This window comes from Pelophylax lessonae (assembly GCF_965119305.1).
Source record: "Pelophylax lessonae genome assembly, chromosome: 9".
NCBI classification, from domain to species: Eukaryota; Metazoa; Chordata; class Amphibia; order Anura; family Ranidae; genus Pelophylax; species Pelophylax lessonae.
This window is the reverse complement of record NC_138776.1, coordinates 156,578,890-156,591,679: the sequence shown is the minus strand read 5'-3', so window position 1 is coordinate 156,591,679 and position 12,790 is coordinate 156,578,890. Positions and strand designations below refer to the sequence as shown.

General features: G+C 42.8%; 1 protein-coding gene across 6 annotated transcripts in view; it reads right to left on the bottom strand.

The window, feature by feature from the left end:
- The window catches only part of USP54 (ubiquitin specific peptidase 54), a 253,901-nt gene that overhangs the window by 111,492 nt on the left and 129,619 nt on the right, over positions 1-12,790 (bottom strand). For all 6 annotated transcript variants that reach the window (XM_082267464.1, XM_082267460.1, XM_082267465.1 and 3 more), the window contains exons 4-5: positions 6,758-6,892; positions 568-681 (exon numbers count right to left, since the gene is read on the bottom strand). In XM_082267464.1, the coding sequence (XP_082123590.1) occupies positions 568-681; positions 6,758-6,892 (249 nt within the window). The remainder of the gene's footprint in view (positions 1-567; positions 682-6,757; positions 6,893-12,790) is intronic.

The window sequence follows — 12,790 nt, the reverse complement described above, 5'->3', positions numbered from 1 at the left end:
ACTGTACGATTTTCCTTAAAATTAAAATGATCTTTTACATACTCAAGTGATCCTTTTGATTTAGCTTCTCTTTCTATAGGAACTGCTGTTATGTAAGCAAAACCGCATCCCATGAGTCGAGATCCTGGAATCACTAATTGCATTGAGCACAATCTGGTCCAAATAAAGGTCTATGTGGTAATCTTTCTACAAGCCTTTAGTCAAAGTTGCAGATTCCATTTTAAATATTTTCCAATTGTAGTATTTACTACTACACCGTAAAAGTCTTGCCCAACTTTCAGACTTTTTTCACTGTTTTCTTTAGAGTTACTACAAAGCAATTTTACACCGATGGGGAATTAAGAGAATGCCTTGCTGCAATTGTGGTTGGTGTGGTGCCCCCTGTTGAGTGTCATGGGTACCACGAGACAAGATCAATCCACCACCTGGCACTGCTAGCAAGCTCCAGAGGAAGGCTAGTTGAGAAAGGCTTTAATTTCCTTGGAAAGACATAACCAGTTATATGAACAATGTGTGTAGAACAGAGTAGCATCTGTAATGTGTCATTATGAACAAAATTGACCATACCTGTTCAAACAGAGTCATTGCAAACTTCTGATGAGAAATACAGTGCTGTGCAGTGCAGATATCTTCTTTGGACTCATCTGCGATGTGAATGTGGAGGCGGATTAGAAGGTTTTCCTGTACATAGAAAAGTTTGTTACAAGGTTTAGTAGGCAACCTGCCAGCTGAAGAAGTCAAAAGGGACATCTGCAAAGGCTTGACCAGATCTTATGATTAAAATTCTCTAAAAGATGCTAAAAATGCTAGCATAGTGCTGTAGTCTATACGTTATAATAATATTTCGATAGGTTACAATATTTTTTAGGTTTTAGGATGTGTTGTGGTGATATGGAGAAATGGAGAAAGGGGGGGGGGGGGTAGTAGAAAAAATATGGCATGAAACTAACATAGCAAGCTAAAGTTAAATGTATATATGCATTTCGTTAAGTATTGGCTTTTGTCCTGACTCCCTCTCGTCTTGAGCCTCCGAACAGATCTAGGAGGCTTCCCATCACACTAAATCGGTATTGTGGAGGCATGGGAAGAAAGAGTGGGTGGCACAAAGCATTTTGAATGTTAAGGATATTACAGATCTTTTCTGTGATGTCATTAATAGTACCTACTTTGGGTAGCATAAGTAATTTTGTAGCCAGCTTCAAATGCTGCAAAAAGACATTCTTTGTGATTGAGCTATAAATTGCTGAAATAGCTGCTGTATATTGCAAATTTTTGTTGTTGCTTAGGCCCTATTCACACCTGAGCGCATTTCTGCTTGAAGCTCTAAAACGTTCAACAAGGAAAATACCATTCATTTCAATGATCCCTGTGTACATCTAAGTGTTCTGTCGCCTGTAGCAAAATGCTTGTCATTCAAAAAAAGTACATGAGCTTCTTTTTGGCAGACTGGAGTCAGATTGGGTCCAGTAGACTTTTATGCGAACACCTGAAAACGCAGGACATGAGCATTGTTTCGCACATTTTCTGTTTAAACAGCAGCTCTACCCACTGCCCCACCTACCATCTCTATCTCCTCCTCCCCCTAGTGCTTTCTTCTAGCTAAAACAAAAAAAACTTTTTGTCAAAGCTTAATTGAACAAAAACGCTTATAATACACCTCTAAAAACGCTCAAAAACTCAAATAAAAACAACTTAAAAATGTTCTGCTCAGGTGGGAATGCTGCCCTACTACTCAGGGTTCAATTTTGCTCAGCAAAAAAATGCTAATAAAAGTGATTTTATAGTTGTTACCCAAATAGTTCTGTGGCATGGCCCTTAAAATCAGCTGTCTCTACCTTACAATTTCATACTTTGGTTTTCTGCCCACCAGTTGTGGCAGGGTGAATTAAAATCCATAACCACACAGCCAATTGCAAACCTGTTTCTTGGAGACAGTGAAGACCCCATGATCTACCATTTCTGGCACAATAAAATTCACTGCTTAGTTATGAAAGTTTTGTAAAGAGCAGGAATATTTTTACACTTCTGTAATTTTTTTCTTGCTGTCTATGGTCCTCTTACAGTGAAAACTAAGTGGGAAAAGACATGATGAGAAATCTCTCTAACAGGGACACAACAGCAATGAAAACAAAGTTTTATAAATGGGAAGGCTAGAACCTCAACGGGCTTTGTAATGCTATGTCCCTCTCATTAGTTCCAGTGAAAACATTGTTGCTGAAAACCTAAGGAGAAATCTTCCCAGCAGGCAGTAAGAAGAACCCTTCAAAACACCCAATAAGAAAAACTGGCTGGAATGAGGAGAATACCAAGAAATGTCTGCAACATGTGCATGAAATTCATCTATGTCTATTGCAATTGGAAGCACAATGATGAAAGGCTAATGCACACAAGATTGCCAACTTATTACATACTACTGCCCTATATCATTTATGTACCTGCACGCCAATATTATCTGTACTATGGTGCTAAAAAAAAAAAATGTAGTTCATTAAAAAGAAACACTGCATGCTATATACCACAGACTTAACATGGTATTCAATTATAAAATAAAAAGCACTTAACATATTTCATGCAGGCAAATCAAGATTTTTTTTTAAGGCTGGCTATAGTTAAAAAAAAAAAAAAAAAAAAAAGAAAGAAAAAAATTTAAACAAAGATTACCCAATCCACACAATCAAGGTATATTGAGGAATCCTACCCGCTGTGTTATTGTATTGTGTCAATGGGGACTCCTCCACTATCAGAGGACACTAATCAGTGCCGCAGATCAAATAATGAACCATTTTCAAACAGTCCGTTTGACAAAGGTGGATTGTTAGATCGAATTCTGGTGAGCTGGAAGAACCATAGATTAATCAAAATTTGGCCAGTTCAGCAGGGACCGGCCCGTGCAAAGTTTACTAAGTGACCAGTACCCAAATTTTGTCCAATAGTGGGAAATATAAGGAACAAGAAGAGAAAAATCTTTACATTTAATCTATTTTTTAAAAGCTTCACCACTTTTTCTAAACTGCAAAAAGACTGTAACCTCTAATAGAGAACAGAAAATATTCAGTAAATTAATCAGCCGATGGTACTTTTACACTAATCATTTACTCTACACGATTACAAATTAGTCCTTGATGTGGGCACCAATTGAATGAGTAAAAACAAATTTAGCCTACTATGCAAGGCATACATTGTTGGGCCACATAAGAATTTCTCCAAAAGGTATTTGTACATTTCAAGGTATGAAGAGAAGCTAGTTAGGCCCATTTACACTTTTTTCATACATGGAGGAACTTTTCCTGCAGCAAGCTCAATCATTTTTAACCTGCAGAATTTTCAGCAATGCATTTAATACAAGTCATGTTAGTATTCAGTTTTTTAGATTCCTTTTATTTTACATGTCTTTATTGACATTTTACCACATTCACATGCAAACTGGGGTAAACTAAAACACTAGCAGGTGTACGATTACATTGGTTATCCTTTATACACATGGTAGGAATTTTCTTACCATAAAAAACATCTACTGCAAATAATGAAGCTCTCCTGACAGTGTTATATTTGCCAGTAGTCCCTGCATAGTCACTACTGCTAGACAACACCATCTGTGCATACAGCCATTAAAAGTATTAACCACATTAAGTGAACAGAACACAATATTTATTTAGATAGTTGCTCTTTAGGTGTTTTATTAGAAAATTGAATTTATAAAAAGCATTTTATCATACTATTAATGCTATATTACTTAACACTAAAAATTAAGAATCAACTTACTTCGGAAGACAAGTAAGCCTTTAACACACTAACTATAGACCAGCCCATGGGATATAATGCCAAAATAGTGTGGCACTTTCAAGTTTTTTGTAATACTAAGGCCCCTTTCACACTATCTGTCCGTCGGACGGATTCCGTTTTTCTCAGCGGGGGATCGAGCCGCCGATCCCCCGCTGAGCAGGAGGATGACAGCTGTGTCTCCGCGCTGTGTGCGGAGACACAGCTGTCAGTTCCCCATGCATCTCTATGGAGGAAATGGATGGGAATGGACCATCGGTCCGTTCTCATCCGATCCCATCCGATCCGCTGGACGGATGGAAAATAGGGTTTCCATCCGTCCAGATTTGACGGATCGGATGTCAGTGTACATGTCTCCGGTGACATCCGATCCCCCATAGAGATGCATGGGGGGACCGTTCAGATCGCCAAAAAAACGGACAGGCGGATCTGAACGGTCCGCCTGTGTAAAAGGGGCCTAAGGTTACTCCAAAATCTTGACTCCTAATTGCTGCCAGGCTTGACAGTAAATGTCAAGCCTACTGACCTGGTGATTAAATGACCCAGTTTCACCCTTTAAAATATACCTTGCTAAATATATTTTGCATCCATTTTCACCTAAAAAAGCCAAGCCAGCTTTGTTGCCGCTGGACCGGGGGGTGGATCCCCAGTTGTCTGATTTTTGCCCGGTGCAGATAGTGCAACAGTTCAAATATTTGGGGGTGGTGATTTCCGCTGTCATTACGACTATTGTCGCCTGAACCTCTTCCCACTTTTGACGAGGTTCAGGGACAAGGTGGCCGTCTGGTCCAAACTTTGGCTTTCAGTGGCGGGTAGGGCTAATTTGGTAAAGATGATCTTTATGCCCCAACTTTTATATTTCCTACATAATTCCCCGGTGGTCATCCCTCTGAGGTTGTTCCGTCTGGTGAACTCCATCTTCCGCTCCCTGTTGTGGAGGTCCGGGGTTGCCAGGATACGCCTTGAACAACTGTACAGGCCCAAGGATAGGGGAGGCTTGGCCTTCCCGAACCCTTGGATCTATTATTTGGCGGCGCAGCTGCAACACTTGGTGAAGGCCCTTTGTGGGGAGGACCGGGAGACTGGGGACTCTACGGTTCAGGTTATACTCCATGAGGTGGCGGCACGCGGGGTCCCGGAGGCATTAGAATCGCAGCTCTTCCTGAAGTCTAACAAATTGTTTCCTACTTATAGATTGATACAAAAATCTGGTCGAAGGCGAAACAGTTACAGGGGGTTACCGGTTTTACCGAATATAGTTTACTATGGGATAATCTGACGTATCCGGAGTTGGCCGGGCTGCCGTGTGCGGCGACTTGGCGAGCTCGGGGAATTACTCACCTTAAGCAGGTGTTCCTCCAGGGACGCTTGCTAGACTTTGCCCAGCTTAGTGCAGCCTACACCCTACCTCCGACTATGCAGTTTTCATATTTACAGCTGCGGCATGCAGTCCGGGCCCAGCCCTCCTTGCTGAGCCCGGAACTGTCCCCAACACCAGTTTTTTCTATGATGAGGCGCTGTGCTACAACCAAGGGATTTATTTCGGAATGCTACTCTATGTTGTTAACAGCTTACCTGGAAAAAATTCCTAACCCTGCTAAATCTCGCTGGGAGGCGGATGTAGGGGTTCTCAGTGATGATCAGTGGGACGAGGCCTTAGAGTCGGTGCGTACGTGCTCCCTGGGAGTCGCGCAGCGACTCTCTCAACTTTACATACTCCTCCGGGTCCATCGCACCCCCCTCCGCCTTTACAGGATGGGTCTTAGAGCTGACTCCTTGTGCACCAGGTGTAGTAGAGATTGTGGAGACCTCATTCACCTTCTGTGGCGCTGCCCCAAGCTCCACAGGTATTGGACGGCGGTGGTCCAGACTGTTAATGCTGCTTTTTCCCTCTCTGTGCCGGTTGATCCGAAGCCGTGCCTCCTTGGCATGGTGGAGGACTACTCGCCTGATGTCAATGTGCGTTTGGCGTTGTCGAGGTCCTTTTTTCAGGCCCGGAAGCTTATTTTGCAGCACTGGACGTCCCCGTCCCCTCCCTCGCTGGAGATGTGGGTGAAGGCAATGGGCGCTACCCTACGGTATGAACGCCTAATTTATCAACACAGAGGTGTCCCGCTAAGATATGAAAAAATATGGGCTGGGTGGCTGGCGCAGCCAGGCCTGGCACCAGCTGATCTTATTATGGATCGCTTACTCCAATAGCTCCCTGTCTGTTCTGTCTGCTGGTTATGGAGCAGGTCCTTGATGTGTGCTCGTGTTACCATGCTTGGGTATGTAGATGTCCTTACTTTACTGGGAATGCACTCTCTTGAAGATGCCATGTATTTGTTGGTTCATGCCTATACTCTCTTTGTAAGGGAGTCTTGTTGAATTGAAGCCTGTGAACTTTCAATTGTGTTCAATAAACTTTGTCTTTGATTTAAAAAAAAAAAAAAGCCAAGCCAGCCAAAAGTTTTTCAACTTTTTGGCAGTGTGGAAGGGCGAGACCCTCTGTCAGGATTTATTATTGTCTGTGTTCCTACTGGAGAGATTTATATTTCTTCCTTCCCCAAAGAAGCTGAAATGGAGAGTTAAATCTCTGCAAAAAGAGGGAAATGGCACCTTTGACTTTTCTACATTGGGAGCTTCCTATTCAAGGGTAACATTTTAGACTTCCTTTTACTTTCTGTCCCACTAAAACCAAACACTAGACAATCAAAAATGACAGCAGTGCCTGGAGATCTCCAAGTTCACAGCTATTTATATTTATTTATTTCTTTCAGGTACTTATATAGCGCTGTCAATTTACGCAGCGCTTTACATATACATTGCACATTCACATCAGTCCCTGCCCTCAAGGAGTGTACAATCTAAGGTCCCTAACTCACATTCATACATACACATAGTATATCCGATTTAGACCCAAAATAACCCTTTACATGAATAGAAGATCTATGAAATAAAGGGCCCCAAAGTAGGACAAAACCATTTTACTTACAAAGCATTCTGCTGCATCATCCATAATACCCAGCTGGAAACGCTGTTCATCTTGAAATGTCTTGGCAAGGGCACTGCGCAGAGCATCTGATGGTAGTACCTTCTCACTACTACACTGGAATTGGTTGAATATCCCCTGGAAAAAAAAATGGATAATGGATTTTTAACATGATCATAAGCATGCATAAAAGCAAGCAAAGCAAGATGGTGCAAACTTGAACAAAGAAAAGAAAAGAAAAAAAAAAAGGAACCCTCTTGACTTTTTTTCCTCCCTGTGCCTCAGGACCAGTTATCATAATGAGAGATCAGTAGAAGTACAGATTTGGTGTTCATTAACACTTCAGCAGTCTACATTGATCAATGTAGAACAAATGTAGAAAGCAACAAATCTCCCCAGACTAGAGCTGAGAAGTACTAGGCAGGCTTCAGCTTCACATTCAAATAGAGATGGGACAAAATTTTGGCCAGCAAAAATGGTGTTATCGGCATTTTGCAGAAAAGAGGAAAAAGGTGCTGATAATGGCACCGAAAGTGCATATGATTTTATATTGCTTATTGTGTATTTTTTATAAGTCATGTGACTTAAAATCCACATAAAAAACTTAAACACTGGTGTATTATTGATCCGTTCTTACTGCCATTTTCAATTCATTTAAATGGAAAGGTGCGTTTTTGGTGTGTATTTGTAACACCACAACGGAAGCGCAATGGATCAGTGTGAAGACATACATAGAATTTAAAGATATACATTTTTCTTGCACTATAGATGACAATAAATTTATATTCATTGAAATTCATGATTTTAATTAAAAAGTAGACTACAAATTATATATAAAAATATATATATTTTTTAAACCTTCCTTTTTTGGTTTCGGTTTTTAGCTAAAAGCATCCTGCATTTTTGTTTTCGGCACCAAAGTTTCTATGCAGCGCACCTCTACATACAAACCTGTAAAATCTTAATGTCAGGAGCCATACATGGAGAGTTATAAACTTGACTATTGCAGCCTGAGCCACTGCATACATTTAGTTAGGCAATGCCAATACCTCCAATCCATGTTATTACAAACAGCCAACTGTTGAAAAGGATCTATGATGTCTTTGCTGTTATCAGTCCTGGTCTGACATACATCTTTCCATACATCATGGTCAAGACTACTGACAGGCTGAAATTAAAAGTAATACTTGCACTGACATAGCCTGTGGTAATAGCTCTCAAGGCACAGGCAAAGAAAAGGCAGAGTTTTTAAAAGGCAGCTTGTTGTCCCCGGTGTTTTAGAAACATAATATATTTAAGCGAGCCCTTACAGCAAATGAAGAAAAAGTGCAAGAACTAAAAGGTCATCTTACACAATAAAACAAAACACATCAAAACAATCAGCCAATACAAGGATATAGGCTTCTAAAGTAATATGTAAATCTTAACTTGGGCTTTAAAATGCAAGCTAAATCACATTTAGTCCCATCAACATTTTTACAACTGATCAATCAACCACCACATTAAAAAGGACCAATAGGAAGACTTGATAGGCAGAAGAGGATGGAGAACACTAGAGCGTTAAAACAAAAAGCCACGTTTGCATTTAACGTTGCTGACCTATGCCTCCGGATATGCTGATCATTCTGACATGAGGATTTCTATGAAGGTCACCTCTGCTTATGTAATTTTTTTTTTTTCAAAAACCTCAGACTGAACAATTCTTATTTGTAACCAATTTACTTTAAATACACACCTATAACATAACATAACAGGGTTACATGCTTACAAGCCAATACCTTTAGAAACATGAACCACCTTCTTCTATTAACACAACCGTATGCCAAGAAAATCTAACACATATACAGTATATGCCCTAGAAAAAACAGAAGCAAACACATTGGGGTTGATGTGGATATACAGTAAAACCTTGGATTGTGAGTAACTTGGTTTTAGAGCGTTTTGCTAATTTTTTTTATAAATTTTAACTTAAGTGATGTCTTGAAATACAAGTAGGGTCATGTCACAACTGAGTAGAAAAGAGAAGAGAGGCGCCTCTAAGTGTAGCATTATGGTTACATTTAATGAAGATACAACTAGCAACTCGCATGGTTGATGATTAAAACAGGCACATCTAAGTATACAGGCATCTGGGGTAAAGCTGTCCACATAGACCATCCTCCGCACTGTCATGGACATCATTGCTTCCACACTGCGCACCACAAGCTATTCAAGCCTCGCTTTCAGTTCGCTCTACTGCATGCTAGTCTTCTTGGTCACGACTGCAGACTAACGGAGGTGAGTATAGTCTATGTGGACAGCTTTGCCCCGGATGCCTGCATACTTAGATGTGCCCGTTTTAATCATTAACCTTGTGAGTTGCCTAATGTTGAACCTTCATTAAATGTAACTATATTACTACACCTAGAGGCGCCTCTCTTCCCTTTTATACAATGTAGGTTTGGTTTTGCTTCTAATCCCCTCATGGAGGCTGCCATTTGTGGATGAACATTTTATGGTTACACAACCTCACATTGCTATAACCTTTTTATACGAGTTTTGTTACAAGCAGTGTCAGAAGTATTACAACTCCATAGAGGGGTGGGTGTTGTGTCTGTCAATGAGCGCAGAGGAAAAACCTTGTGAACAAAGGAAGCATCCACTTTATACAATCTTGTGAAAGTGTGCATCGACGACCAAGTGGCCATCTTGCAAACCTGCCCCACTGATGCCTGACAGCCCAAGAAGCACTAAGCCCCCGAGTAGAGTGCGCCTTAACAGGGAAAGGAGGAACCGGACCCTTGATCCAATAGGCCTGAGTCGCCATCTGTCTGATCCATCTTGAAATGGTCACAGAAGAAGCAAACAGCCCTTTTCTTGGCCCATCCATGAGCACAAATCGTGAGCCTGACTTCTGAAAAAGACTCCGTAGCTGCCAGGTACACCCAAATCGCCCGAACCACATCCTGGGCATGCAATGCAGTTTCCTTAGGCTGTTTGCGCCTGGGACACAGGGAAGGCACCACAATGTCTTCATTCAAATGGAAATCAGAGACTACCTTAGGAAGGAACAACAGGCAGGGGCGAAGAACGACCTTATCTTTGTGGACCACCAAGTAAGGGGTATGACAAGATAACACTGCCAGTTCTGATGCCCTGCGGGCAGTGGTGATAGCCCCCAAAAAGGCCACCTTCTGAGACCGTGTAAGCAAAGGAATCTCCTGAATATTTTCAAAGGGAGGCTTCTGGAGAGCTGTAAGCACCAAGTTCAGATCCCAGGGCGGTAGTGGAGACCGCACCGGTGGAGTCAGATGTCGAATCCCTTGAAAAAAAAGGTACGCACCAGGGAGTGCGTGGCCAGAGATCATTAAAAGAAGACCACCAAGGCCGACACCTGGCCCATGATGGTACTCAAAACCAATTTCTGCTCAACTCCCTGTTAAAAGAAGGTCAAGACCTGAGCCACTGAAAAAGAGCGAGGGTGAACTCCTATGGGCTCACACCACAAAATGTACGCTTTCCGCGTATGATGATTGATCTTCCTAGAGGTAGGCTTCCTAGCCTTCAGCAGTGTCGGAATCACAGACCCAGGCAAACCTCTATCTTTCAGCACCTAGCTTTCAACAGCCAAGCTGTCAAAGCCAGCGACTGTAAAGCAGGATGGAAGATTGGCCCTTGAGACAGCAGAGAGGCAATCTCCAAGGGACATCAATGACCAGCTGCAAAAGGTCAGAGTATAAAGACCAGCGAGGTCAGTCCAGGGCCACAAGAATGACCGGAATCCCTGCTGCCTCGATTCTGCGCAAGAGCCTCGCAGGAAGCTTGAGAGGAGGGAAAGCGTAGATCCAGGTCATGGCACTCAAGTTTAGCCTACTCGGTCAGGGTTTGCGACACCAGGGCAATGGTAAAGACTGGCCTAAATGCCAAACCTGCAACAGTGAACCTATTGTGGGTCACAGCCTCCACTTTCCTGTCAGCCGGATCCTTGAAGGCCGGCGATTCCTAAACCGGAATCATGGTCGCCTTATTTAACCTGGAAACCGGAGAGTCCACCACACAACAGTAACTCCTCAAAGGGGTATCTCATTGTAAAGTGTTTAGGAACAACAAAAGGGACATTTTGGGCGCCTGTCAAAATAGGAAGGAAAGGAAAAACATCTTGGCCGCACTAGACGGCTTGTGAGTGTCAAAGGCCACAGCTTCATCCTCCATTTTTAAAGTTTTGCGCACAGACACAATCAGTGCGTCCACAAGCGAGGGGCTCGCGTCCACCCCAAAACCCTCCATGGGGAGAGGGGAAGACCACTTCTCACCACACTGGGAACTAGGCAGGCAATGCTCCAGAAAGACCTCCTCACCATCTAAATGGGGGGCTGTCGGCCAGGAGGAACTCTGACTCAGGCAGAGGCCTGGTCGTATGTGACCTTGCGAAGCGTTTAAATCGCAGTCCAGCCACCGTCCAGGGGGGCTATGTCGCGGCAGACCAAGCATGGAGCTGTGGTCTGCGTGAGCCCACTGGCCTGACTGGGGGGACCCCTGGATCTTGATTATACAGCCCTTTGCCCAGTCCAGCAGTAGATTGAAGATCTCACTAAAAAAAAAAAAAAAAAAAAGCCATTTAAAAAAGGGAAAAAACTGCCAGGCACAGAGATCCCAGCAAGGAACAAGGTCCCTTCTCCTGACTAGGCAGAGAAAAAGCTGAGCACCTATAGCAGAGAGGGGGAGTATACCTCCTGGGACTGCCCATAGGCATAGTCAAGTTCTTTTTTCTGCCTAATGTCCTAATCCTGTAGGGAGTAGTATAACCTTATGGTCAAGAATTCTAAGGAACTGTGTCCGTCCATGAACAAAAGAGAAATGTAACATTGCCCTTAAATATTGTGGTTTCCCATATCCTGTGTAAAGGTTCTAAAAATTTATAGTACTATTATTTCAGTAAATTAAACCAGTAGCAGTCAACCACAATCTACAACAGTAGTTATTATGCATGGTTATGGCTGGCTTGAACTGTTTTTTCTTAAAGGCAAAGTTCACCTTTTGCACCACGGTGCATTTTACACAAGTATTTAGGGTGTAACAAGGTGCAAACGCTACATACAGTTCTCATAACATGTACATCTAGTTATGAAGGCAAGAGAGTGTTTGAGTAATGAAGGTAAAAGAGTTTGTTTGGACCAGCTTGGTCCAAACAAACAATTTAAACTTCACTAAAAAATGGAGATCGGCTTTGAATACATTGGTAATATACTGTACAATATGCCCAAATCTTACTGTCTTTCAGCAGCCTTGCAACACCTGCAAATCATACATGGGTGCACAATGATTAGGATACACCTTGTGAAACAGCATTTTCTACCCTTCCCTCTAGAAATCCTAAAAAGGGCAATTGCCAGTGATGTTTTTTTTTTTCATTCATTAACCACTTGCCGACCGCCGCACGACTAACTACGGTGGCGGTCAGCCCCTCACAGGCAAAGTGACGTAGGGCTACGTCACTAGCTTGTGAGGGTCTAGGGAGCGAGCGCGCGCCGCCAGAGGCGCGCTCCCGCTCCCGCGTGGTCACGGACCCCCCCGCGCGTGTGACCGGCGGACCCGATGTCCGCCGGCCACTCTGCGATCGGCGGGGGAGAGGGAGAAAGTCAGGCAGCTTGTGTAAACAAGCTGCCTGTCATTCTCCCCTCTGTATGAGAGATGATCATATGGATCTACTCTGTAGATCCGTTGATCACTCTGCATACAGCTGAAGCCACAGCCAATCACAGTTAGAATCACGCCCCTAGGGACACACACAGCCCCTCCCTCTCAAATAAAGTTAACCCCTTCACTACCAGTGTATTTTTACAGTAACAGTGCATATATATAGCACTGATTACTGTAGAAATGTCACTGGTAACCCCAAAAGTGTCAAAAATGTCAGTCAAGGGTCCGATCTGTCCGCCGCAATGTCGCAGTACCGCAAAAAAAAAAATCGCAGATCGCCGCCATTACGCGTTAAAAAAAAACAACAAAAATGACAAAAATCTTTCCCTTAGTTAGTAAACGCAATAACTTTTGCGC